The 27,600-nt window shown below is 38.5% G+C and overlaps 2 protein-coding genes and 2 long non-coding RNA genes across 6 annotated transcripts in view; 2 read left to right on the top strand and 2 right to left on the bottom strand.

Annotated features, from left to right (window-relative positions):
• The window catches only part of tub (TUB bipartite transcription factor), a 64,893-nt gene extending 53,293 nt beyond the window's left edge, over positions 1-11,600 (top strand). For both annotated transcript variants that reach the window (XM_082533215.1, XM_082533216.1), the window contains exons 5-12: positions 459-611; positions 1,418-1,539; positions 3,524-3,715; positions 3,895-4,007; positions 7,030-7,144; positions 7,930-8,028; positions 8,157-8,328; positions 8,964-11,600. In XM_082533215.1, coding sequence (XP_082389341.1) covers positions 459-611; positions 1,418-1,539; positions 3,524-3,715; positions 3,895-4,007; positions 7,030-7,144; positions 7,930-8,028; positions 8,157-8,328; positions 8,964-9,097 — 1,100 coding nt within the window. In that variant the 3' untranslated portion in view covers positions 9,098-11,600. The remainder of the gene's footprint in view (positions 1-458; positions 612-1,417; positions 1,540-3,523; positions 3,716-3,894; positions 4,008-7,029; positions 7,145-7,929; positions 8,029-8,156; positions 8,329-8,963) is intronic.
• The window catches only part of LOC309691102, a 248,062-nt gene that overhangs the window by 70,669 nt on the left and 149,793 nt on the right, over positions 1-27,600 (bottom strand). The window lies entirely within an intron of this gene.
• On the bottom strand, positions 13,067-17,453 carry ric3a (RIC3 acetylcholine receptor chaperone a). Of its 2 annotated transcripts, none has more exons than XM_082508092.1 (6): positions 17,245-17,453; positions 14,968-15,185; positions 14,772-14,847; positions 14,531-14,627; positions 14,173-14,381; positions 13,067-14,009 (listed from the first exon to the last, which is right to left on the bottom strand). In XM_082508092.1, the coding sequence occupies exons 1-6, from the start codon at positions 17,360-17,362 to the stop codon at positions 13,237-13,239; spliced, it is 1,491 nt and encodes a 496-aa protein (XP_082364218.1). In that variant the 5' UTR covers positions 17,363-17,453; the 3' UTR covers positions 13,067-13,236. The 2 variants fall into 2 exon arrangements, with proteins under 2 accessions (XP_082364218.1, XP_082364219.1); XM_082508093.1 differs by having other exon boundaries at positions 14,173-14,330.
• LOC309691265 lies at positions 15,420-18,504 on the top strand. Its single transcript, XR_014271939.1, has 3 exons — positions 15,420-16,150; positions 17,640-17,732; positions 18,288-18,504. It is a non-coding gene; the product is annotated as an uncharacterized lncRNA (long non-coding RNA).

The raw sequence follows: 27,600 nt of genomic DNA, 5'->3' as shown, positions 1-27,600 counted from the left end.
AATTAGTTCATGCAACAGAAGAAAAGAATTAAGGTGCTGCACAACATGATTTAAATGCAGTGGCGGGACCTTAATAGAGCTGTAAATCTGAATGCCTGCAAACTCTATGCAATATTTTCTTTTCTTTTTTAATTTTTTTTTCATAGGACAAGTGGAGACGTGTTCTTTTTGCCTGAATGCACACTTTAGAAGTTGATTGAATATTGAAGACACAGAGCAAAACAATTACATAAAACAAAATGCCCAAAAGTGGAGAAATGGGAATGTTGTCAGATTTACTCAGGCTGTTTGACTATGTGATTAATGCACAAATTATTGCTGAATGACCTGCCCTTGTTGTACTTTGCAGTGGTTCATTTAGACTTGAATCTTACAACAGCATGAAATACTGATAGTGGAAAAGAAGTGAGTCATTCTGAAAGAGTTTGTTTTTCTTTTCTGGGATTTTGACTCAGCAGCGATCGATGGCCTGGCTTCCCAGCAGGATGACAGTCAGATCCAGATCCTGACAGTGGGTCACCCCACCTCAGAGGAGGCCGAGGCAGAGCCCGTGATGAGCTGCACTCAGTCTCAGAGTAAACAGGATCTTCGCGTGACCATGCTCAAAAAAGGTACTGACAGCGCTCAAGAAAGCTTCTGCCACTGCTTCTGCAATAGCACAACTACAAGTCCTTATTTACACCCACGGCGTTCTGGTCTGCTGCTGCGTTGTGTTGGTGGGAGGATGAAAACCACTGACTCATGTTAAAAAACACACAACTCCAAATAAATAGGCCATTTTAAAATCCAGCATCTGAATGAAAAATAATATAATTATTCGTACTGTAAACACTCAGCGCTAACACACATCAATTGTTCCATACATAATTAACACAAAAACTGTATAATCTATATGCAGCAAAGGGAAATGTGAACTGTAATTTACAATCAAATGCACTGATGCAACAGTGTAGTAGAGAGAGTTGTAATAGTGCATGTACTTCCTTGATCTATTATGACAGTTTTTCATCACAGTGTACTGTGAGAGGGAGTTGAGTGATGAGGGTTAGAGTTCAGGTGCTTAACTGGGTTTAACTTTGCAAAATTAAAAGTAAATAAAAAGATTATTTTAAGTGGCAAGAATGTTGTTTTAGCAGTCTCAGCATGAACGCTACGCTTTCTTCTTGTAAGACATCACAATGCTTTAAGTAAGATACATTTTCAGCAAGTTTTATGTGCCAAAAACTACAACAAAATTGCTCATTAAATGAGACTGTAATCAGTGAAAACACACCAGATAAAACACAGCCACAAGTGGATCAGTCTGGTAGTCTCATATTTCTGGGATTTAAGTCTGGTATTTAGCCACAGTTCCAATTTAATTTCTTTCTTTTGTTCTTTCTTCCTCTCGATCCTTCTTTCCATCCTTCCTGTGAAGGTATATCGAGCAGCATGAATTTTGATGAAGAGGAGGATGATGATGATGAAATTAGCTCCAGCTCTTCACAGCTCAACAGCAACACAAGACCAGGCTCTGCCACTAGTAAAAAGTCCAGCAAGGTAAAATTAATTTCACAGCATGAATTTGTGCTCTCTGCATGTCTTTTTGCGCAGCACCGAGCACCTTTTGACAGTAGCTAATAAAAAACAAAAATCTGCTATTTTATCACCAGTTTGGATAGTTTCCCAGCTGAAAGTAGAGTTGCAGACAATTATAGCTTAATTTAAAACAAATTAAGTATTTCCCATATGCCAGGGGTCTCAAACCTGAATACAATTAGTAGGTCATTAGCAAGACTCTATAGAACTTGACTGTATGCTGATGTGGCAATTCAGCCATTTGATTCATGTTACAGCAGCTCAAGAGTGAATGAACATGGTGCAATAAAAGTAGTTTTAGAAAACAGGTTTCAGAAACAGGTTTATTTTTTCCATGTTTTTCTAGGACCACACATTGTACTTTGCTTCTTACTAGTCTTGTGGATGCAGGTGTGCTGTCATGTTTTGGGGGGAGGACACATACAACTTCAATTTGCTTGAGGAAGACTCAATAACAGAAATAATAATAATAATAATGGATACTTTATTGATCCCCATGGGGAAATTACTTGTTTTTCTCTGCATTTGACCCATTCACTCAGTGAAGCAGTGGGCAGCCTACTAAGCAGGCGCCCGGGGAGCAGTGTGTAGGGACGGTACCTTGCTCAGGGGTACCTCAGGGTAGCCGTTAAGTGGATTCGAACCGCCGACCTTCCGATCATGGGGCGACCACTTTACCTACTGAGCTATCCCTGCCCATGTTAACCAGCTCAAGTGATTCCTTTAAAGCTATGATTGTTCCTCAGTTGTTTTCTTACCTCAGTGAGCATTTTGCTCATTATCTGCATATTTTTTAAAATATGCAGATAATCTTTTAGATAGTGTTTGGTCATAAACTGGACCAACAGCTTCTTTCAGGTAACACGAGAGTTGCAGTGCACTCGTAAGAAAGTAGCCAAAGTACAAAAATGTCTTTGTTTATAGATATAGTGTGGTGCAAAAGTCTTGAGCCACCCTTCATTTTTTTGCAATCTTTGCTTCCAAGAAGCTAGAGTTTCTAGTTTTTTGTTTTTAACGTGGTATTGGGCCATAGTGCCCTAGCCTTTCATCTTTTCTTTGGATATTAACTGCTTTTTGCTAATGTTCTGTACAGTCCTTGTACCTGACCATTATCAGAGGTTTTTTTTTCCCTTTTTTGTTGAGCCGTTTAAGCCTGGCCTATGAATCATTCAAGCATAAAACTCAAGGGATTAACCAGTGTTGTATTCACACATAAAAGACAACTTAGCAAAGATCCAATTCTGAAATGTCACGTCTTTAAGATATGGGGGGAAAAACAGAAAAGGCATGTCACAGGACAGAGATACATCTGGCCCTTTAGTTGATCCACTTTTTGTTCACTGAACCATCATCAGAAATAGTCTCAGTGGATATGTGGCTTTCAAGAAGCCATTCTTATGGAAGGGAAACAAGGAGAAAAGATTGAGGTATCCCAAAGTACACAAGAATTGTACTGAGTATCAGTGGCAAAATGTCTTATGGAGTTAAAAATAGAAATTTGCATCTGCAGCATATATGGAGGAGTTCAGGAAAGAGGGGGTCTAGTCAAAACTGAACAGTAGCATTAGATGTTGATTCCATATGTTATACCATCTGGAAAGCGTCTGATTGGCAATGACTTCCTTTTTAAGTGCAAACACACTGCGAATGCAGTAAAAGTATAACTAGGTAGAAAAGCACAGAATGAAACACACAGTTATGGACTTCCCAGCCTTTGCTGTCTCTTTCCCCTTTTGATAACATAATTTCTCTTTGCTCTTCTTTCCACTCTAATTTTTTCCCTTCAGTCATTTCAATGTTCTGTCTCTGCTTCAGGTTCTTATTTTAGACACAGTGTGCTCATTCTTAATCCCAGTGGACAATTTGATTTCCAGACTCATTACTCTGCTTTAATGCTCATCAGTCCACCATTTCACGAGGGCTCTTGCCATATTTGATCCTACAGGAGGTGGCCTCAGCACCCACTCCACCAGTCAGTGAACCTGCCATTGATGTTGATGACCTTGAGGAGTTTTCTCTGCGCCCAGCACCGCAGGGGGTCAGAGTGAAGTGCAGAATCACCAGGGACAAAAAGGGCATGGACAGAGGCATGTATCCGACCTACTATCTCCACCTGGAGAGAGAGGATGGCAAGAAGGTGAGACGAGTCTTTAAGGTTTAAAAACATATTACACAAGATATCTGTCAGGGAATTTTTTTACAGTAAGTTGTTAACATCTGGACTCTAATCTAACTTATATATTCAAATAATGCAGCTTTGTGGTATCAAACCATGTTGATTGTCTGTAGGTGTTTGACAATATGGTTTGGTAACAGGTGTTCCTGTTAGCTGGGAGAAAGAGGAAAAAGAGTAAAACATCAAATTACCTCATCTCCATTGATCCAACTGATCTGTCTCGAGGTGGAGAGAGTTTTATTGGCAAACTGAGGTAAGTCCTCAGTGGCTTTGTTGTATTAAACACTTTAGCAGCTTACATTAGGAATTAGATATGGCATTGGCAATGTTAATCTATATGGCACATTTCATTATATCTAAAGTCAATGTGCTTAACACAGAAGAAAGAAGCGCATTTAAAAAGGTACAATACCTTAAGGTAGTGAAAATAAATCTTTAAAAAACACACACAGCTATTAAGTGTAGGTCTGTGTGAGCAGCTTGTTCCAAAGAACAGGACCACAGTAACCAAACACTCCCTCAGCATACTTACATCTGAACATTTAAAAATTCTGGACCTGATGACCTGAGAGATCTGACTGGGTTATAAACAGTGAGCAAGTCAGAGATGTACTCAAGGGGCCAAACTACTAAGAGCTTTATGAACTAATAAAAAGCTTTTACAGGTAATTCTGTATTGCACTGGGAGTCTATGAAGTGACTTCAACACTGCTTGGTCAAATTTGTGCGTACCTGTAAGGACTCTGTTGCTGCATTTTGAATACGACGAGAGTCGGCCTACTGATTATTTGTGAGAGTCCTGCAAATGGAGCACCACAATAATCTAAACTAATTTCTATGAAAGCATGGACCAATTTCCCTTTGAGATAAGAATCCTCTAACTTTTCTAACATAAGAAAAGCAGTTCTTACTAACCTTATTGATGTTTTTATTAAACCTGAGATCACTGTCCAAAATGTTGCCAAGGTTTCTGACTCGCTCATTGTGCTTCAGAGGAAGGGATGATAAATATGAACATATTTTTTGACGATAATGGGTAAAACTATGTATCATCTGTATAAGAATTTCAAGATAATATTATGATTCTTTATGATAGTACCAAGAAAGAACATAAGAACATAAGAACATAAGAACACATCTAGATCCTCTTTTGGTATGATGATAGCAAATCAAGAACTTGACCTGGTAAACCAACTGAGTCATTCAGCCTTTAAATTAAAATGTCACGATCAGCAGTGTCAAAAGCAGCAGTGAGATCAAGCAGAAGTAAAACTGCAACTCTCTGTGAGTCACTGTTGATCTGCAGGTCATTGATGACTTTAGCAGGAGCTGCTTCTGTGCTATGATTAGATCTGAACCCTGATTGGTACTCATCATAAATGCTGTGATTTGAAAGGCATTCATCCGGTTGTTTGTAAACATTTTTTTTTAAATATTTTGAGGAATGAAAGATTAGAAATGCCTCCATAATCATTACCAATGACTCTAAGTTGTTCTTGCTGAGTAGCAGTGTGATTACAGCACATCTGAGTGAAACAGGGAAAATTCCAGTCTGGAGAGAGCTATTGATAATATGATTTGTAAAACGAGACACAGATTTGAAGAGTTTGTTGGGGATGTTGTCAAGTAAAGAAGTGCAAGACTTTAACTGATGAATAATTTCTTCCAGATCAGAATACATAATCTGAGTAATTATGCTAAGTGTTGGATTTCTTATTTAACTTTTGTGCTCGAACTACTATTTCTAATCTAATTGTATTTTTTAAAAAACAAACCAAAACAAAACATGATTGACATAATCATTAGAAACAGCTTCAAGGCTCCATGGAAGCCCCTCTAGAGTTTAATCAAATATGGGCTTGTGCAACCTTTTAGTCTTTGGACCACTGGTCGATGTACCGCTCAAAGCTTTGCACTGTCCTGCTTGAATGATGGCGGTCTAAATTGGAACGAACAGTGACCTTTCATCAGTCCTTGGCCTAAATGAGATATCTAAATGAGACGGCTAAACATGTGGCTTTTAAGAAGCATTTCTAAATGGCACCACCTACACCACACAGGTAGGTGTCAAGTCAAAGTTGTTTAAAATACACTGGACGAGTATAACCGAGAAATGCAAATGTTGTTCTCCAATATTAGATAAATGGTTATTTCATAGCTGGAATTGAGTATAGTTGGACAAATTTTCCTGCAGATTCTGTCTTTATTGCCATTTACTGGTGTGCAGTGCAAGAACTAATGACTGACAGTCTAAAAAGTGTAAGAACTAATTAATGATTGATTGAACAGCACAATACATCAAACATCAGCGCTACAGTACAGCGGAGAACATGTTTTCTAATTCCTCATTTTATAGAAAAAGGTTTCTAAGCGAAAAGCGAGTGCAACATATGAAAGTAAATGTGGTATGAGAAAAAAAGATCGAGTGGGGTAGGGAGGGAGAAGGTGGTATGAAATTAAGCAAAGGTGCTCTCGCTGGGAATCGAGTCAAGGATGTTGTATGCCATATTTTGTCAACTTTTCAGCCAGTGTTTACCTCGTGTAAGAACTTGCTTAAAGACAGAGCACTAGCCACTTGCCTTGTCTGTCGGGATTTAGATTGGACCACCCACCTGCCAAAATCCAGTCTATCAATCACTGCTGAGCCATAAGCCAACAAGGACGAACTCGAGTGGAACACAATTATATTTGGAGGGGCATGAAGTCAAAAGCATGCAGTGGTTTGCAAACACTGTACTCTGCTTTTATTTCCCTTTCAGTTTGTATCCACAGACAGTATGTAGAAGGCTCTGGAAAAATCACTCCACTTGTGATTTTATCTGTGAACACCTTCTTGACGATTTTATGATCTCATTCGCTACCTTAAGTCTTACTGAATTCAACATAATTCATTTTGTAAGGTGTGGTTTCAGTTGAAACTAAATGAGATGATAAAGGGAGTTATACTCCAGGGAGAGCACAAAAACACAAGTTTTACACCAGTGACAATTGTTGCAAAGGAGCTCAGGTCATATTTCAAAACTCAAGTGTCAAACCATGCGATCTGTTTTCATTATGTAATTAAACCTGGATACCTGTTATTTCCAGTTATTTGTTTTTTATATATTTAGCAGGGATAGCGCATGTTAGTGGGCATAAGTATTATGAAAAATATAACATGTAAACATGCCAGATTATAGCAAAACTGCTAATTTACGCAGGTAGTTTGAGCCCCACCGCCGGTGTTTGTTTTAGAGAGTCATTATATTCCTTAATGTGTAATGTTTTGTTTGCAGATCAAACCTCATGGGAACTAAGTTCACTGTATATGACAACGGTCTGAACCCTATGAAGAGCACCACCAGCCTCGAAGCTAGCAACTTGCGTCAAGAGCTAGCAGCCATTTGCTATGTGAGTTCATCAAAATGCTAGACTATACTTGACTATACTTGTGTTTTCACGTTGCTGAAAAGATACAGCATTATTATTATTATTTAGATTTTGTTAGAAATATGCTGTAATACTACTGATTTAAAATAATGCATTTTTCCAGTAACCTGTTTAAAACTGCATTAGGCAGAAATGGAAAAAAAGTTGCAGCAGAATTGTGAATGGAGCAGCTCTGTCCTCCCTGTCTAAGCCCTGGCAGCAGACAACCACTGTGCATCCTTTATTTGCAGCACAAGCTGTGATTCAAGCTCTAAGTAGCTACATAAACAGGAAATTAAAATAGCCATAGTTAGCAAATATCTTAACTGTCAGCATAGTAACTGATCATCTGTTTTCATGAGAAATGTACTTATATGATCTGAAAAACCTCCCACAACAACCTCATACATGACAGTACAACGCACTGCAAAAATTCAGATGCAGTGTTTAAAATTGAGATGTGGCCATGTCTCCCTTGAAAAAGAGCGTCATGGTTAAATAAAGGTTAACTAAATGAGCTACATTTTGCCAGGTCATGGTTTAAAAATAGGTCAAAAATGAAATGACATGGACGTCAGCCGGTCGTCCTACGATGGCAGTGAGCAAAACGACAAATATTAGCTAAAGCTAATGCTTTGAAAAGTACAGCTTTATGTAACTGCATCCAGAAATAACATTCAGTAATCCACCTTAGGATAACATTTGTTTAAGAAAGGGCATTGAGAGGTGATCTGTTTATCTTTTTTAATTCTCTTTTTTAAATGTAGGAAACCAATGTCTTAGGATTTAAAGGGCCTCGAAAAATGAGTGTCATCATTCCTGGAATGAACATGGACCACGAGAGAGTTTCTATTCGGCCACGAAATGTATGTGTTGGCCAATTTCTCAGTAGTCGCAGCTGCTCTGACCAGTTCAGCCTCTTCTAATACTTATTTAATCGATCCGATACATATGGTGTCCATGTCCAAGGCTTTTCTATTCTTCTTCATTACAGGATCATGAGTCACTGCTGGCCAGGTGGCAGAACAAGAACACAGAGAGCGTGATTGAACTTCACAACAAGACGCCTGTGTGGAACGATGACACACAGTCCTACGTGCTCAACTTCCACGGCAGAGTCACTCAGGCTTCCGTTAAGAATTTCCAAATTATTCACGACAATGACCGTAAGCTTTCGTCCACACATAACATTTCTAAATACTAAACAAAGGCTAAAGACTAAGGTCTGTTTCTGTTTTATAATCTTGTTTTACCCAATGACTGTTTGAGACAGCCACATAACCTGATACTGTGGATGCTATTAAATTAGACAGTATTATTTTACATATAGGTACTTGTCAGACAGATTTAGAATTTCTTTCAGGAGTGTTCAGGAATAGTTTTCCAGGTTTCTTGAAGGACTCTCAAAGCTCTTCTTTGAATGTTGGATGCCTTTTGTTCTGTTCTCTGTTGAGACGATCCCACACTGCTTCACTTGCTGGCATAAAATACAATTTTTTGCCCATCATACTGTGTTATATTTGACTTTTTTCATAGTTCCAAAGAAAGGAACAAAAACTGGATTGAAAATGAGTGAAAAAGCAGCCAAAGAGAAACTACAGAAAGTTAGTGGAACTGTTGCTGAGGGGCAGATTATTTTACACTATACTTTACATCATACAGCTTATTTTGTCAGTTATCTGTATTAATATTGCTATAAAGAAATAGGTACTTATGAGTTTTGTGAAGAAACAGTAAAAAGGGGAAATGTTTCAAATCAGCTTAGACATAATCTGTTTCCTACTTGTTTTCCCCTCTGCAGCTGACTATATTGTGATGCAGTTTGGCCGTGTGGCAGAAGATGTGTTCACCATGGACTATAACTACCCAATGTGTGCCCTGCAAGCCTTTGCTATTGCCCTCTCCAGCTTTGACAGCAAGTTAGCTTGTGAATAGACTCCAGCCTGAAGTTCAGTGGATAACAACTCCTCCTGTTGTCTCAACAAGGGCTGCTTATGTATCGCTGATTTGAGATCACCCGTTACCTTGGAAGTCCCACATATCCTGAAATGCTTTATGGGACTTAACTTATGTGTACGTATGTGTGTGGGGGTGGGGTGGGACCTCAGGATGGTGTTTGTCAGTGGAAGAAAACAAGCACAAAGAGTAATCCACTTTCCAAATCAGATTCATTTGTTTTGATAACTATAGTCATTTTGTACTGCACTGGCATTATAAATATGTTTCTTTATGTAGTAGTTCTAGTAATTTAACATTTCTTTATCTGTGAACTATAACTAACCGTTATACATCAGTAAGTTTAAAAAAAAAGTTGACTGGGTTTATGTAGTCTACCAACACAAAGTCACACGCTTCCTCGAGCATGGATACTGCTTATATACTTACTGAATTAATAATAACATGCATGTCACAATGTATTTATTTTATTGACATATTTATTACCTGCACATTTTATGTTCTCTGCTGTCATTTGCAACAAATTCTGCTGTAATCGTTCCACGGAACTGCAAGCACATTAAATGTCATGAGAGGAAGATCACTTGTATCCACAGTAAAAACAAAAAAAAAATTAGAGGTATGAAAAGGGGAAAGGCATGTTACACAGTGCTGTGTATCATATACAATATTGTGTCACAGTGTCATATACGTGAATGTGTAGGATGATGGTGCACTTTACTTTGAAGTCTGTGGTGGATGAGCTATAGCTGTACATACTTTATTGTGCCTTTGAAGACTAATTCCAGTGTTACACCTTGGCCGTAAAAGGAGCTGAGCTTGAATTGGTCTTTGCGTTTTTTGCTTTCCTCACATACACCGAGAGGATTTCTCTGTAGCTACTTAGAATTTTTTTTTCTTTAATGAAAGTTCATTTCGACTGAAAAACAATGCCTGAGGTTGCACAACATTCAGAAGATAATAATAAGTGTGCATCTTAAGATTTTAACTTAAAATTATATTTAGGGTCCAGAACATGTTGCACTAAATAGATGGCTATTTATTTACATAATACTGTAAATCAGGCAACAGATATATAGCAGATATCTGAGGTACTCAGGCCTAAGTGTCACGGTCCTGGCTCAGTGTTTTTAGTTTCACTGTTTTTATGTTCTAGTTAAGCTTATCTAGTTAATTTCTATTATGCTAGGTTGCTGTTATTGTTCATTGTTTAGTAGATTCCCCCCTGTGTTTTGGCACCTTTGTTTTAGTCCTTCATGTTGTCATGTCTGCGTCTCGTCATGTTTTCTGTTTATTTTGAAAGTCTCGTTTCCATGCCCGTTGTATTTAGGTTTACATTTTCCTGTGGCATCATTATGTTCATTCTAGTCACCTGTTTCCTCACGTGTCTCCACTGCCCCTCATCACCTCATGTGCACATTTAAGTCTTTTGTCTCTTACTGTTCGTTGTCAGGTCGTCTGCCTATCTTCCCCCATGTCAGTCTTAGTCAAAGTTATAGTCTTAGCTGTCGAGTTAAGTTTTTTTCTTTATTTATGTTTATGTAGTCCTCCTCTCGCCTTTGATTCTTGTGTCAGCCCAAATGAAAGCTCGCCTTTTGTTTAACTTTAGTTCAGTTCTCTCACGTCCGCTTTTTGGGTCCATACCTTAAACACACCAGCTGCCCAGCCGTGACACTAAGATTGTGCTGGTATCTTCTGATCTCTGCTTGGAAAATGTACCGAACAGAAATTGACTTACTGCCAACAGACATACTCGTACAATGTGAAACTACCATAGCTTCGATGCATCTTCCATCTTTTGCTTTATGTATTAAATTAGCTCTGTGCTTCACTGAGATGGAGTATGATACATTCCTCATCTGACTGGCAGTAAGTTTCTACATCACGTAGTTTATTGCTGTTCATATTTTTACTCAAACTATTATTCCTCTTGCTCCTTATGGGGCAGTATCCTTTCTCAAATATATGACGGTATTTTGTATTTTACGACCATTAAAAAAAAAATGCTGAATGGAGGTGACGAATAATCTCCACTATTGTTACTGTGGGTTCTGAGCAAATCTTTATCAAATGTGCTATTCTTGTACTCAACTGTGTTCTAACTATTTCAAATTTCTATTTTAAAACTGTTGATACTCTTGCTGTAAAGTCTGCTTTTCATACATGTGTCCAAGAGCCAGAGGTTCTGTCACTTTGTTTTTAGTGCTGTCATTGTAATGTACAGTAAATGGTGTACAATTTACTTTGGTGGTACACAGTCCTTTGTTCATGGAAAAAAGAAATAAAATTACATAAAAATACTCCAAAATATGATTTCTGTTTCCTCAAGAATCCAGATGTTTCAGAAGTTAGTACAGCGATCATAGAACATGGTCATGTGTCTTTATTACACAAAGAAATAAACACTGTTACAATACTTTACTTTTCTGGTTACAAATCCAGGTGTGTGATAAAGCTCAGGTGTAAGTTCAAGAAGGAATATCTGCATAAATAAATACTAAATACTAAATAAATACTAAATACTAAATTCACTCATCTGTCTGCTTCCTCAGGTGTCTGACTGCTATTCATTACATCACTTCCACCTTCCCGTACCGTAAAACGTTGTCGTCCAATCATCTTTCTGCTTGCTGTCTTCGGCATACCTTAAGTCGCACTGCTCATCTTTCATTAATTTTGCTGTAAAGGGCCATCAGAGTCTAATTGGCAAATACCATAATTGAATTGTGTATATCAATAAATGATGTTGAGTTTCTTCTAATGATCTTGCTTTATTGGACCAACTTTTATTCTAATCAACCTGGATTAGATACTCTAACCATAAAACCTCTGAGTACACACCAAATATTTCGTTGTAAATCATCAAACACATTAGTAAAAACATTTAAAAACCCCAAATACTTGCTGAGATTTCCTGCTACATTGTCTTTTGAAGTTTATGTTAACTCATTCACTGCCAGCCATTGGCAGTGAATGAGTTAAACCCATTGACTCATTCACTGCCATTGACGGCTATAGAAGTCAATGGCAGTGAATGAGTTAACAAAGTTGTTTTAAGAAAAAATCCCCAAATTTAGCATTTTTACTGATGGAACTGAAAAGTAGAGTGACCCAATTATGCATAAACAGGTGCAGTCAATACAAATAAAACATCGTAAAATGACTGAATCTTGTATCATGTACTCAATTTTTGTGTGCTTTGCTCTCTTTTTCCCCTCATCACCAACAGGTCACGGCAGCTGGCTGCCCCTTTTCGAACCTGGCCCTGTCTGTAATTATGTCTGTAGCATCATTCAGCATGACTGGTTTGGTGGTGCGTCAGTGATGGTCTGGGGAGGCATATCCATGGAGGGATGGACAGACCTCTACAGCCTAGGTAACGACACCCTGACTGCTGTTAGTATCAGGATGATACTTGGACCCATTGTCATCTGTGCGTCTCCATGTTTGTCATTAAGCACACTCTCATTCTGGAAACATGCAGTGGAAACTAAACACACACTTAGATAGAAAGCTTCACACTGTGCGAAACAAAATGTTTCAGGTGCCAAGATCAAGATTTAATTGAGACTTGCCCTTCAGTTCTTTAAATTAAAGGCTTTTCACACCCACACAGATGATTAAATTAACCTGACTGACTGAACATTTGGGTGAGCACTGTTATACAGATCTCCGCTGACCTAAAAAGTGGTTTAATCAGGCAAAGAAGTGAAAACAGCTGTGAGGGTGAACACTGTGGATGTGGACAGCTTTTAAAATTATAACAGGTTAACACATTGAGTGTAGCGTTTAACATATTGCAAATGTACTGAATAGGTTTTAAAAGAAGAAACCGTGAAATTCTGAATGAAAAAGTACCATTATCCCCTTTAAATCTTTCATAGGGGTGTAATTGTTCTGGAAATGTGAATGTAAATAGAAAACAAAATGCATTGCAGTCATCTGAGGTGCTTGTGGTAAAGGGAAACATTTATTTGTACAAAAGTATCACTTAAGAACATAACTGCATGCCTCTGTTTAGTTTGGATTTTATGGTTTAAACATATAAGGAAGTAATAGTAACACAAGTCTGAGTTCACTGTCTGTTTTCAAACGCATTTGAGAAGCAGGAAAAGTCCTTATGTCTCCCTCCTGTTCCGCATCCTCAGGCCGCTCACCCCGACTTCCTTGGGTGTGTCTGCATAGATTCGACCCTCCCCCTCCACGTTTGCTGACATTAAAATATTGCCTTCTATATCCTCCTCTGCTTCCTCCTCTGGATTTGAACTGCCATCACAGCTGAACTGCAGGCTCTCTGCCTCCATCACTGGGTCATCTTCATCAGCTTCCTCCTCTTCTTCCACTTCTGTGTCCTCGTCCTCCTCCTCCATCTGATCTTCCTTGTCCTCTTCCCCATCCTCGTAAGTGTCCTCTTTAGGGTAGTGGAAGACATCCTTGTGCTCGCTGAAGCTGATTTGCTTCTTCCCGCTATTGTTACACTGCAGCTCTTTCTTCGCCTCCAAACCAATTCTTGTTGTCGTTCTTTCAGGACCCGGCTGGGATGATGGAGGACGGAGCAACTGCCTTTTCTCTGCCTCCTCCTCCTCCTCCTCTTCCTCATCTATGTCTTCCTCTACTCCCATAGCTTCTTCTAGTCCCTCCTCTTCTTCCTCTTCCTCTTCATCCTCATCATCTTGTGCTTCTGTGTCCTCCTCCTCCTCATCTTCTTCCTCTTCCTCTTCCTCTCGCACTATGGAAAGTTTCCTTGCCATAACCTCTTCCTCCTCTTGCTCCATCCTCTCTGCTAGGGCCTCAGCGGTGGGCTGTGTGGGGGGTTCCTCTAGTTTAACCGTCTTAAACCCACGTCTGAGGCAGGGTTCATCATACTCTGGGTAGGTCTCCTCTGGGTAACCTGCATTGGTGTTCAAAGAGACTTCATCAGATTTTTATTGTGAGGATTTGATAGAGATTAGATTTGATCTCAAATTTAAAATGCACTTCATTTCACGGCTGTAACAACTTGAGCAAATGCAAATTGTGCAAAAAATGGGAGCAGTTCGACATTTCAGATGCACCTTCCCAGTCTGCACCGTATGGGACCTCCTCGGCCTCCATCTCTGGGGAGGCTCCCTCCAATCGGCTCTCTTGAATAAGCTGTGTGATCTGTCTCAGCTGCCTGAGTAATTTCTCCTCCTTTTTTGACGTGGTGGTTTTACTCCTCCTTCGTCTACCACTAGAGAGCAGCACAGAGTGAAGTAAAGTAACCCTGCCTGTGTATATCACTCTATAAAACAAATACATACAAATGTATTTTATGACTACTTCTTCTTTATTTGTCTTTACTTAGTTAATTCATCACAGTTTCTTTGTTGTTGTGGTGCTACTGGAAGTAAAACACAAGCAGATAAAAATAAATGAATAAATAAGTCTCACCTCCCAGAACTATTGTTCCTCCTGGACACAATCCTCTCCATCATCTCTTCAGTTTGGAGAAGTCTCTCTTGCAGCCTGGCAAGCTCATTAGCAGTGACTACACAATTTACACGGGACAACATTGTTTTGATGTTAAAATATAATTCACTAAACACAATGCACACTTGGACACGTCAAAAAACGTATCCCCCTCAATCTTAAGAAGAAGAAAATGATTTTACATTTCTCGTAGTTCTCTTACTTATTGTGTTCTTCCTGGTTCCCACGGTTACTGCAGAGTTCTTCCCTGGTTTATTAGCCTTCCCCCTACATGTCAGCTGTGAACATAAACATGATTATAATTAGATTAATTGAGTATACAGTTACATTTACCATACTATAGCTCTGCATGAAGTTAATAACAAATAGTATATAGAAGCTCTAGAAATTAAAATTACCTTATGTATAATGTAAAGGATGTAAAGAAGGATCCCAAAGCCATATAAGGGTATCACTTGAGTCATCAGGTTGTACTTTTTGCCTCGTCTGATGCCTTTTACCTTTGCCATTGCCTCCAAACTGTGTGTCATTGAAAACGAAGGGTCCACGTCCCACTGTTCTGGGTCTTCTGGCACTGATAGCTTGTGCATGGCGGGAGGGTAGAACCCAGGTCCAACTGCAAAAATAGTCTTTCATTCAATTAATAAGAATCAATAAAGCAATTTTCCCCCGAAAACATATCACGGGGAATGTATCCTCAGCCATTAAACTTTTAGTATCTTTAATTAGATTTTACTTAACGATTATTTAAATGCTATTATTCTCTGGATTAATTTGATAACATTTATCCATAAAATGTGTCTTTTTTCATAGTTAGGCTTCGTTCTTTTTTTCTTTAGTAATCAGATAAAGCAGCCAGAACATTTCAGTGTTTTATAATGATAATGTCTAATGCCTCTTAGATTGGCCCCTAACTGTGCATGGACCCATGGACACATTCCTATGATGCCCACTGGATGGTCCAGCCCATTTGGGAACACTTTTTCCTCTATATTAACTATTATTCATAAAAGAGATCCAATTTGTAACAAATAAAGTGAAGAGATTCATGGGGATCAGATCAATATTTGAGAACAATGTCAAAAACATAAGAAGGTCAAAGCAGTCAGGAAAGCCCTGGGTAAAATGAAATGCCTACATTTGGATTTGTTTTTATTTATAGTTATTGCTTTTTCAGAAGCCTGTTTCGAGAATGTTGACACTCCTCTGTGCAGGAACACAGACCTGCTGATGCTTATGCTCAGCATGTTTCAGCATTTATGTCAAATCAAGCTCGCTGCTGCTCCCATCTGGGAGTTAACTAGCACTACAAGTGGAAGATGTGACTGGGACGCTCGTTAAAATCGGCCTGCGGAAAAAAAAATTGCAAAGTGAGAAGGTACACACACGCGCGCGCGCGCGCACATCTGGTTCCAAGAAAATGAGGATGTTAGCATGCTCTGGTCTCACCTGTCAGAGGTGAAAACTGGCCACAACACACTGAAAAAACTAGCTAACAGCTAAATGTTTGCGTCCCCTAACACTGGGCACATTTAAATGTGGCTGTAAAGAAGAGAGAGGGTCTCTGTTTGGATTAATAAGGTAAGAAACTGTGTGGAAAGTTTGCAGCTTTATATTCGTGTGCTAGCACAGACTGTACTGTTTTATACAGTCAGTGGTTGCTAGCAGGCATAAATTGGCTCAGTTACAGCAGTTAGGCGAAACACAGCACAGAGAGTAGTCTGGAAAACTGCCATGTCAATATCTGCCTGGGAACATTTTGAAATATTTAGTCTCCTTGGGTTGTTTGTTGGCCAGCATTGGTTACTGTTTGGGTAAATTTTGTAACCACCCATTGCTGCTTTTAGCTGAAGACAGTCAGTGAACCTAAAGCAAGTTGTAGTTATTAGGCTGTGAAAATGTGTAAGAAAAGCAAAGCAAACTGTGCCCCAATGTCTAAAACCAAATCACTAACCACATTCCTTGTTCTCTAAATAATAATAATATAAATAATATCTAAGAATAACGTGCAATCCACAGTAGCTTTCTATTTTTGACTGTAGTATGTTCACATTTCGTATAAGGTCACCAATTTTCCTCTTATTAGATTTGAAAATTCCAGTTGTTTATGGTCTAGTGTGAAATCACTACCAGTTTATATCTGATAAGATGCCCCTGCTGTGATGACTGATCCGTTTTGACAGCACCTCTGGGTGTTTGCTCGTGACTGTGTGAAACTGATATCAGGCTAAAGTCAAATAACAAATAAGTCACATACTGTGTTTCTTGTGAATGTTTTTTAACTGCTTCAATGAGAAGTTTTGAAAAGGCGCTGTCTGTTGGAGTCAATGCACACCTGTCTCTGTAAACACAGCCGCTCATGCTTAACACGATGGGAAACGTACAAAAACACATCACTTGTTTCAGATTTAGATAAATGGTCAAACTGATTCAAATGGGTTTTAACAACCAAATTATTTGTTCTTCAAAATATGGTGAATGCAGTTTTTTTTTTTTTAACTCGCTGTACAGTGTAAGATTTCAGCTAACTTGTGTGGACTATGAAGGATAGGGCCTCTGTGCCTGGCATGGTCTGTACTGAGTAACAGCTGGCATTAACAACAGCAGCACTGACACAAAAAACACTGGAGATGGAGCAGGATGGGGATGGATGATGATCTGATAAGCCGTCTTACCCTCAGGCTGCCCCATCTCCTGTTTCGCTCTGGGCAAAAGCATCCTGGGCAGAAAGAGAGAAACACAGAGAACAGAGCATGATATAAGAGTAACCTTCTGGCAAGTTGTTATCGACATTTTCTTCCAGAAAACGACAGCAACGCGTTAATTTCACTTGAACGGGAAAGCTGGTATCCACAGATGTTATTGCTCATCTGGTGATGCTGCTGCCCAGATTAGACCAGATTAGAGCAGCTGCATTCAAGTGCTGTTTGAAAAAGTGAGCAGCAGATGGGTTGAAATTCTCCAGAGACTGAATACAACCCCCCTATTATTATTATTATTATTCTCATTAATATTAATATTGTTATTGTTGTTGTTATTGTTGACTAAATATGAGTATCTTCACCTACAGCATTCAAACATAGGCCCAGATCTCATAAACTGACAGACTGGGTTTGGATCTGAATCCTACTAAACTAATAACAAAAAAAATACCTGATTTAAGGTAAGAAAACACAGTATGTCATTGCTTATTGTTGGTGGTATAGTGAGAGTCCAGTCAGTGCTTTTCTAATTGAGGAATATCAGGAAACTACAGTTCCAATTCCCAAGAAGTCAAATCAGAATGATTTCACAGCAGAACATAGAAAACATATCAAATGTTTAAAGTGAGACATTTTAGTATTTCATGACAAATATTCAATTTTTAAAATAATTTAATAGCAGCCAGCAACACATCTTGAAAAAGTTGGGAAAGGGAGAAATGAAAGGCTGGAAATGTAACTACAGGGGGAACATTTTACAACCAGTTATGTTCACTGGCAACAAGTCAGTAACATGATTGGGTGTGAAAGCAGCATCTTAGAGAATTTCTCAGGAGTAAAGATGAGCAGAGGTTCATCAATCTTCAAAAACCTGTGTCTACAAATTCTAACAATTTAGAATAATGTTTCTCAATGTGAAGATTTAATCTCATCACTTATATTAGGCCTACGTATCATCATCAAAATATTCAGAGAATCTGGAGAAATCTCTGTCCTTGTGATTTTTGGCCCCTCAGGCAGCACTGGATTACAAACAGGAATAATTCTGGCATGGAAATTACTGCACGGGCTCAGGAAATCATCGTCTGTGAACACAGTTTACCGTGCCATCCACAAACGGAAGTGAAAGCTTTAACATGAAAAAAGAAGCCAAACGTGATCCATCTTCTCTGGGCCAAAGCTCATTTAAAATGGGCTGAGGCAAAGTGGAAAACTGTCCTGTGGTCAGATGGGTCAAATTTTTAAATTCGTTTTGGAAAACACAGACGTCACATCCTCCAGACTAAAAAGGGGAGGGACGACCCGGCCTGTTATCAGCACTTAACTCAAAAGCTCGCATGTCTGATCGTGTGGGTATGCAGTAGTGCTGATGCAACTGGCAGCTTAAACATCTGGGAGCTTACCGTCAGTTCTGCTGCTATCCAGACAACGTGTTCGGAGAACGCCTTGTATATTTCAGCAAGACAATGTTAAACCCCATACTGCATCTATTACAACAGCATGGCTTCAGAATAGAAGCGAGCAGCTGCTGCCTGCAGGCCAGAGCTTTCACCAACTGAATACATTTGGTGCACTGTGAAATGAAAAACTCCACAAAGAAAACCCAGGACCGCAGAGCAGCTAGAATCTGATATCAGAGAAGAATGGAAGCATTCCTGTCGACTGTTGGTATAAGAAGCGAAACTTTTTTGTAACATGTTGCTGCCATCAAATTCAAAATGACCTTATTTTTTTCATAAAATGGTGCATTTTCTAACTTTAAGCACATGATATTTCTTCCTCTGTTTTATTGCAAATGATTTTCAAATCATTCCATTCCTTTTTAACATTGAAATTTTATGCAGTATCCCAACAGTTTTAGGAATCATGGTTTCAGTTTGTGTTTCCAGCCATGTTTTTGTATCCCATATTTGGTAAGAGTGGCAGACTGAGAGAAGCAAGCATAAGCTTACAAGTGTTTTGCAGGTGCGCCACGCTTGATCATCGATATTGATCTAGTAAATTCATGTCATGGTGTTACACTGCGGCAAATGACACTGAATCGGTATGTTTACTTCACTTGACTGCCCTCTATTTTTCAATAACTGTGCCTTATTCCATTAAAAGTAAAGAGTTGAATAAAAACAAAGAAATAAAACCTCACCACAACAAGAGGTTACACCCCTGATATGCAAAGCACCAAATGCAATTTATTACAATATTGAATAATTATTTCCTAATGAAAGCTTTAAATGCAAAACTTACAAACATTAGTTTATTTGTTTGGTCTTTTTTCCCGAGACAACTCACATCATTTATCAACATTACTTTGAATGTTCCAGATGTTAAATCAGCCATTAAAAGCAATAAAACTTAAAAGAACAACATTTAGAGCCATTACTGGAGAAACCAAGAGAAACAAGGATAAAAAGCTTAAGAGAACAGAGCAAAGAAAAACACACTTATGATACAAACAGCAAATAGTAGATACTGTTGAACAAGAATATTGTACAAGCATTATTTTTAATGCAAAAATAGTAAAAGCAAAGGGGGGACATTTACATTGCAGGGTTTTTCTTGGCTTAAAATGGGTCTTTAGGGGTGACTCTGCAGGTAAGCACAGCTATTATTTCTTGCCATTTGATAAACAAATTTGTATTTTAAACTGAAGTAAATGAAACCACTCATTCCCTTTGAGGAGCATACAAAACCTCTTTTACCCTCGGACATCTACTAGCAGTAACCCTTGTTTCTCTTTTCTGATCTGAGTGGTTTTTGTTACACTTTAGGCCTCATTCCAGGCCAATATGATTGGGTATACATCAGAACTCAGGGAGGGTGATCTCTGTGTGTACAGCTTACTTTCAGGGCTACCCTAAAAAAGACCCTGAACCTGTTCTAATGACCGTCAAACCACATCTTTGCTGATATATCCTGATGTGTAAAACCTCTAGATTAAGGGTAAAGGGGAGGTCATCGGGCAATGAAACAAGGGAAGGATGCTCCAGAACTGGGAAGCTGGCTAAAGGATATTTTTTTCATTTGAAAACAATCTCATTCCTGATCTTTTTAATCTCTCCAAGTCGTTTTTCCAAAATACGAATGTAGTAAATAAAGGAGGTGCTAGTCCTTTACGGATTTAATATATAAATAATTTGAAGGTTAGGTTTTTACAATAGAACTTGAATGCAACACATGACCTATCACCCCACCCACTCTGCAGGGCCTCTGGCGTGATTTTAAATCATAAAGCAGCAGATGGCAGTGTAGGCTCAGGTACAAAGGTATGGTACGTGTAAGACAGGAGATCAGACTCCCAACTGTCATATGATATATAATTATGTTGTTCAACAGATTTGTCTTGTAATTTTGTAGTGACTAAGGAGGATTTATCAAAATTGATTTTTTTTTTTCCACCCACTAAGTCCATGTGCAGGTTTACCACATTTGCAGCTCAGTGCAGATGGTTCAGCTCGTGTGCTCCTGCCGACTCTAGCAGGGCATCGCTTCACCACTGGGAACCCTGTTAGGACCGTGTTAATCGAAACCTTGCAATCGTTGCATTTTTATTATAGCTTTGTTTTGTATGCCTTTAATAAATTATATTATTGGGAACTTAATTGTCCGCAGTGCGCAGCACAAACTAAAAATAAAACAAAGAGCATCATCAACCGAGTACAAACTGAACATTAATGACTCACATGACAGTAAACAAAGCACAAGGAGACACACAGTATTCTAATTAGATCCTGTGATATTATACTCTAATAGTGAGAGAGCTGCTTTATTGTGGGGTAGAAGGGGTGGGGGTATTTTTGTCTCAGTCTTTCAGTCTGTTGGGTTTAAGATTGTAAGTGTGAAAAAAAGCAGGACTGATTATTAGCCAATGATCAGCTACACTGACTTATGAATATTTTTCAACGATTTCTGGCATTAGGTTTAATTCATACTGCGATTTTACCAGTTTAGCTCTTGAAGTCACTGTAGTCAGAAGTATTTTGACATTTTTTTTATACAGTTCTGTATTTAAGCACATTTAGGCTCTATTGAAGGCTTTAATTAGTAGGTTTGGGCGAGTATTTGTGTAAAAGACATATCCTTTCATTACATGTTGCTCCAAGTTCAGAGCTTTAAAAGTTGCTAGGCAATTACCACGAAGTAAAGAAAAATGCAATTTCATTTTTAGCTCATCTGGTCAAGGCACCAATCAGCTTATGCCTTGATGAGTTGTCCTGCTGTCCATCTGTCTGCAGTTCATAAGAATTGTTACTCATCCTACAGTATTTGTCAGAATTTACTCAAACTTACACCCAGTGGGTCATCACCTGAAATCTGCACAAGGTCAGGGTCACATTTGTTGTTTTTTATGGGCACTTTTCCATTTTCAAAAGAGTCCATGCTACTTCTATGTCAGATTTTGGTTAAAATTTGCACAAGTGGTTAGCTAGTAGGTCTTCTTTTTACGGGAAATAAGCTGTGAATTCTGAAGAATGATGTACTGGATAAGCTACTACACCATCGATGTTTTGGTGTGAACTTTCTGTCTGCGCCATTAGTCAGTACCCGTCTGTATCCCACAGACATCGCCCAACACTGCGTATGCTCAGGGGTGATGTTCAGACCAGCCGTTGTCAGCTCTAGCTTGTCATGGAGTCCCTCTGTCTTTTTCAGATCTTCAGCAAGTTGAAGACACCCAATTTGATCGAAATCTTTGCAGTTGATTGGACCAAGTGGGGATGTTCCACCTTTTTAGCTTGAAAAGCTTTGTTGTTTGTCTTGCTGAGTTTGGCTCAACACAATACTCCTGTGTACCTCTATATTCATATTATCGCTTTCTTAATTAGTTAAAATCATCAGTAGGTGCTGGTCTGCCAGATCCCCTACTTGTCCAAGTTATAACAATAACGGCACCATGTTTGACAAATAACACGGGATGCTTTTGATCATAATCTCCTTATTTTCTCCACCGGCATTTGCCCTTGCTTGTCATTAATAATCCTGGAATGACACATAACTGCTCATTTAGTTTGACTTCCTGTGTGGCAGTACACTTTGGTCTCAACACCTAAAGTCCAAGCTCACACACACATCTGAGTTGTGGCGCAATTCAGATTAAATATACAGAGGACAAGAAAGTGTCTGAAAAACAAATATATGTGCAGCTGTCTGAATACTGTTGTGTGAGCTGCATGTTTAGTTATAAATTTGAGTTGATTTGGATGTTTTCGTATTGTTGATGCATTTACACACAGTTTCAGGCCCCCCCCCCCTTTTTTTTTTCAGAAGATGGAATGACACACAGCTGAAAACAAGGACAACAAACCCGACTGATGATATTATTGTACGCGGTGTGTGCATAGAAGAATAGGTCGACTTTGTAAAACAGATGGCTAACCTTGTTAATAAGGGTTAAAAAGAGAAAATATGCAGAAACAATATCACTCTATAAGATCCACACAGAAGTCAAACTGTTTATGTTAACAAGAATCAAACAGCACAAGGCTGCAGAGTGCAAAGTGTGTTGGAATAAATACTGAATGGACGTGGACAAAGGTCAAGTAGTGTAGGAGGGACCTATGGGACTTATTAGCGAAGACCATTGCGGAGATGATCCCACTTCCCATCGTTCACAGAATGCTTGATCAAGAGTTTAAAGGTTTTTTTTGTTTTTTTAAGATGGTGATCAATGTGTTAATCCCTTCAGGGGCCAAATAAATGATTTATGTTATACACTAATACCCAAAAGTTTAATTCACCTTTTTCATTAAGTCTCTTACTTTTATTCCTCAAATGAGCTGCAAATTGAATGGAAAGTTTAGTCAAAATAATAACTTATAATATATAACTGGACTAACTAAACTATAACTGGAATTAAGATCTAGTAAAGGCACTGGCCACACATTCATATACCAGCTGACTGTCTCCTCTAATTAGTTCTTGCATACTTTTGAGGTTTGCTTTGGGCCTTTTTGTAGGAGGAAGTTAGTTCCATCAAACATCGTCCACATGGCATAGCATGGCGTTGAAAACCAGACCAGTAGCTGTCCTTGCTGTATCCCTTTATCCCGTACTAATCTTCCATTTCAGCAACACCAAAGAACCCTGAAACCATCACATTTTTTCCTTGAAAGATGGTGTCATGACCTCCTCCCGCATCTTTTCATTTGTTTTAAGTCTCACAAATGTTTTTCTTTCTGACCCAAACACCTCAGACTTATATTATTCTAGCAACATCACTTTTTTTTTTAGCTTATCCAGGTGAACGTCTGATGAGCTTATGCCATGGGAGTCTTTCCACATTCACACAAATCACTACTCACCAGATTTTAGTGAAACTTGCACAGACTGATCACCTAATAGATCTTCAGCCACATTGTGCTCAAGGTCAAGGTCGTGTTTGTTGTTTTATGGGCAGTAATCTATGAATAATGCTGGATTGTGACCTGCTTGAGCTCCTGTGTCACTGATGTTATGGTTTTCCAGTCTTCCCATTGTGTGTGTTCTTTTGCTTGTCTTAATTTCTCTCTGACACATCCTGTGGGGCGTACTATGAAGCAAATTCAGCATATTTATTCACGCTAGTTGGGCTGATTTTAGGCATCACGTCAGTGGTTAACAGCTTTCTTTTTTAACCCACGTTTCCTGCTTTAGTATCTATGTGGGCTCACGTAAAACAAGGTGCTTGTATGTTTATCTCAAGTATGTTGAGATAAACATGCTTGCAAATAAGGCAACTGAGAAATGCAGCAAAAAATGTTCACTTCACGTATTAATGTATTTTTTTTTAGCACTCAGTGCACTCTTACTGCTCTGTCTTTTTTTCAGGTGACAGTTGCACATTAGAGCTGTTAGCTTTGAAATTGATCATGTTAAACACGATATTAAAGAACTGCATTCAGATCTGATATTGACATAAACTTCATTTTTGGACAAATAAAAGTGAAATTAATTTCCTTAATTAAACATATTAATAAAAATTTGTCAGTTTTCTAATCTGTGTGCATTTATTTAGATCTCAGTAGTGTAAAATGGGGACATGCATAAAAACATTTATGCATATTCTACGTTAAGTAAACGCACATTCATCACAGGATCGATGTAACCCAGCAATATGTGCTGCTCTAATTTTTCTGCTTGGCTTCATTCATTGTAAAACTAACCTACACATTCTGTCGGTCTGTATCTGTGGGAAAAAATGATCAGAAGCTTGTTTAAGTAATTTTAATATGGCACATTTTATAAAAGTTTTCAATAAAACCCTGAGGATAAGCTCTTCAGGAGAAGTTACCATAGTGATGTAGCCAGGTTAAAGAAAAGCCACTTTCATGACATTGAAAACTGGCTGTAGGTCTAGATACTGTGGTAACCCATTAATCTTGTTACACCACTCAGGAGTCACCTCTTGACTGTTGACGTTGAGACTGTGTGTTTTTTTTTTTTTTTGTTTTGTTTTTAATGGTAACATTTTGATAAAGGTGCCAGTTGAGGCTCTTGGAAGCAACTTTTTCTCAAACTAGAGCCTCTCATGTTCTTGTCATCTTGCTCAGTTGTGCACCAGGCCCCCATGTCTCTTTCTGTTGAAGGAAGCAGTGAACATTTTGATTTCTAGCATGGAAAAATGGGTTAATATCTTAGAACTCTGATGAGTTTCAGTTTCCTGTCATACTTCATTTATTGCGGATCACTTATTGCAAAATGAAAATAATGGTTTTAGTTAATTTATTCAGAATTTTGTCTTCACCAAATGGAGAAGAGCAACATGCTTAAAGTAATTTGATTCCGGCACAGGTTTTGATCTGATTTGTTGACCTCAGTAATGTATTCTGCACTGCTAATCATGCAGTCCTTTTAACTATTGTTGGACATGTCACTTGCTCTAAAAACATTTAGGGTCAGGGTGTTGAGGGCATATGAAGCTTTTCTGTGCCAATTTCAGTTCTCTGTTGAAAATTTAGGCCATTGCATAGACTTATTGTCAGTACTTTTTATTATGCAGATGTTATGCAGCTCCACCTATTATGCAATTCTAAAAACCCACAGGGGTTTGACTGTCATCATAACCATCTTGGAGACATTCAGAAGTGGATGGCTCAATATTGAACTGAAGCAGGGTAAAAATTGCACTGAAATACAGTGTTTGTCATTTCTAATGAAAATAGAAATGTGTTACTTACATGTTGATTTACTCCCACACAGTATGATCGTATACTGAGGAAAACATGGCATATTTAGACAGGACAAGACAAGATTAAAAAACACAGAAAAAGGCAAGGTTACATTCAAGATTTAAGCATCACCCTTATAAAAATGGGGATGCTGCTGTTTCCACTGCTTTTTAATTGTTGGGGTAAACACTTACAAAGCTACCCCTTACAAATTCTTGAATCCCTTTACTGGGGATACAATTGATTAGAATTACAATGAGAATTGATTTTTGTGTGTTGTAGATCCATATAGCCAGCACATCTCTTGGGGAGGTAGTGTGAAAGATTGCCTCCCCAAGTTTGACGAATATGTGGTGGCAATTGCGGCTGGCAAGGAGCCAATTGCTAATTAAAAAGCTATTAAGAGGTGTTTAAAAATGGGTGTCCTGTCTGTTCCTTGGTAACCCAGAGGAATCTGTGCCTGTGAACCTTTAGCTACACTATATTCATTTATTTATTTATTTTCTAGCTGTAAGTGCGGTACAGATTGAAGCATTGTTTGGCCTAGGGCTGCCACAAACGATTATTTTGATAGTCGACTAGTCACCGATTAATTTTGCGATTAGTCGACTAATCAGATCATCATCCATTGGACGTAAAACGTACAGCTTATTGCACCAGCATGCATCTGCTCTTATATAACGATCATTGGCTTACAGCTTTAAGTGTTTAAGGTCTGTGCTAACTAAAAATAAAGACAAGATGATAGTTTATTAAATTTTAATGAAATTTACAGATTGTTTCGGTGAAGTTTTATAAACTCCTTGCTATCTAAAATATAACGGGACACCGGAGTATATTCTCGAGCATCTCACACTTCTGATAATTAGTTGTCTGCTTGATGTTTATTCAGCTGTGTAAAAACTATAACTTTAATCTCAGCCAAACCGATTTACTCAGGAACAAATAAAATACTAAAAAAAGCCAAACAATAACATTTTAAAATTATCTAAGTGACTTATATATGTTTAACCTGAGTAGCGAAAGACGGCGGTGGGTTTGAAAACGATTTGCCGGGAGTCCGGTGTTCTCACGGGCTCTAGTGAGCTTTGCCCCCGGCTAGCTATCGAGCTAGTGGGTAACAGACGTCTCCGAAAACGTCGGAGCGCTTTTAAAAATATGTGGTGTCTTGATAAACTGAGCAGATATTTGAGGTTTACACAGCTACATTCTCGCCTGAACACATGTTAAATGTTTATTTTGTGACCCAGAAGGAATAATAAGAGTAATATTAAAACTAACTAGCTGCCGCCATTGTTGGAAACTGGGCTGCGCTATGAATTCTGGGACAGAGCTACTTCTTCTTCTTCGGGGTTTAACGGCAGCTGGTAACCTTGTACATGCAGTGCTGCTATCTTCTGTTTCAGCCCGTTATCACACTCTAAAATTCTACTACTTATTCCTGCGTCTTTTGTGATCTTACAAAGCAGAGTGATCTTAGATGCGTCGACTATTAAATCAGTCAGATTTTGATAGTTGACATAATCGTGAATAGTCGAATAATCGTGGCAGCCCTAGTTTGGCCTACATCTTGTTTGCGATGCAAGGTTATCCGTTTTATCTTTGAGATGATGCTCTTCACATTCAACAAGTTTAATACAGCTTTTATATATTTATATACATATATATATGTAACAAGCCATCGTCTGATTAGGTAAAGAAAGCAAGTTATTTCAATATGGGTTTCTTGTCCACTGGTGTTCAAAGAAAAAATACCAGTTGTCTACCAAATAACCTCAGAATACAACATTTCTTTCAGACTGTGCAAGACGAGATTGACATGAGTATGATAATAAAATAGTCCACCGGCTCTTACTTATAGCTGTGTAAAAATGCTTTGCAATAGTTTCAGTGATGCACTCATTCTTTGCTTCTGCCTGGATGCCTCTTGGTAAACATTTCACGTTTTTTCCTTTTAAAATGATAGACTGAAGCAACTTGAGGACTTGTGAAAACATTTTAGTCATGAATGTTTTGTTTACCAGAAATTTTTAATCAAGATTGCCAATGATGATTCTGGTGAAAGCTTTTGACCAAATCTAAGTTAGGTTGACCTAGCTGTTAGTGATATATTATTAGGAATGTGAACAGCACTACAATCCTGAGAATGTGATGGTACTTGGTACTTGAGCGATCGTGGCTCAAG

Source organism: Aulonocara stuartgranti (genome assembly GCF_965226115.1).
Source record: "Aulonocara stuartgranti genome assembly, chromosome: 1".
Classification (NCBI taxonomy): domain Eukaryota; kingdom Metazoa; phylum Chordata; class Actinopteri; order Cichliformes; family Cichlidae; genus Aulonocara; species Aulonocara stuartgranti.
This window is presented reverse-complemented; position numbering and strand designations above follow the sequence as displayed.

Excerpts from the sequence above, each read along its gene's own strand:
- ric3a (XM_082508092.1), bottom strand. The coding sequence starts at position 17,362 with ATGTCGATAACAACTTGCCAGAAGGTTACTCTTATATCATGCTCTGTT. Across the intron at positions 15,186-17,244 it reads GGAGATGGGGCAGCCTGAGG|TTGGACCTGGGTTCTACCCT; the intron begins GTAAGACGGCTT and ends CTATTTTTGCAG. Across the intron at positions 14,628-14,771 it reads AACCAGGAAGAACACAATAA|TCACTGCTAATGAGCTTGCC; the intron begins GTAAGAGAACTA and ends TAAATTGTGTAG.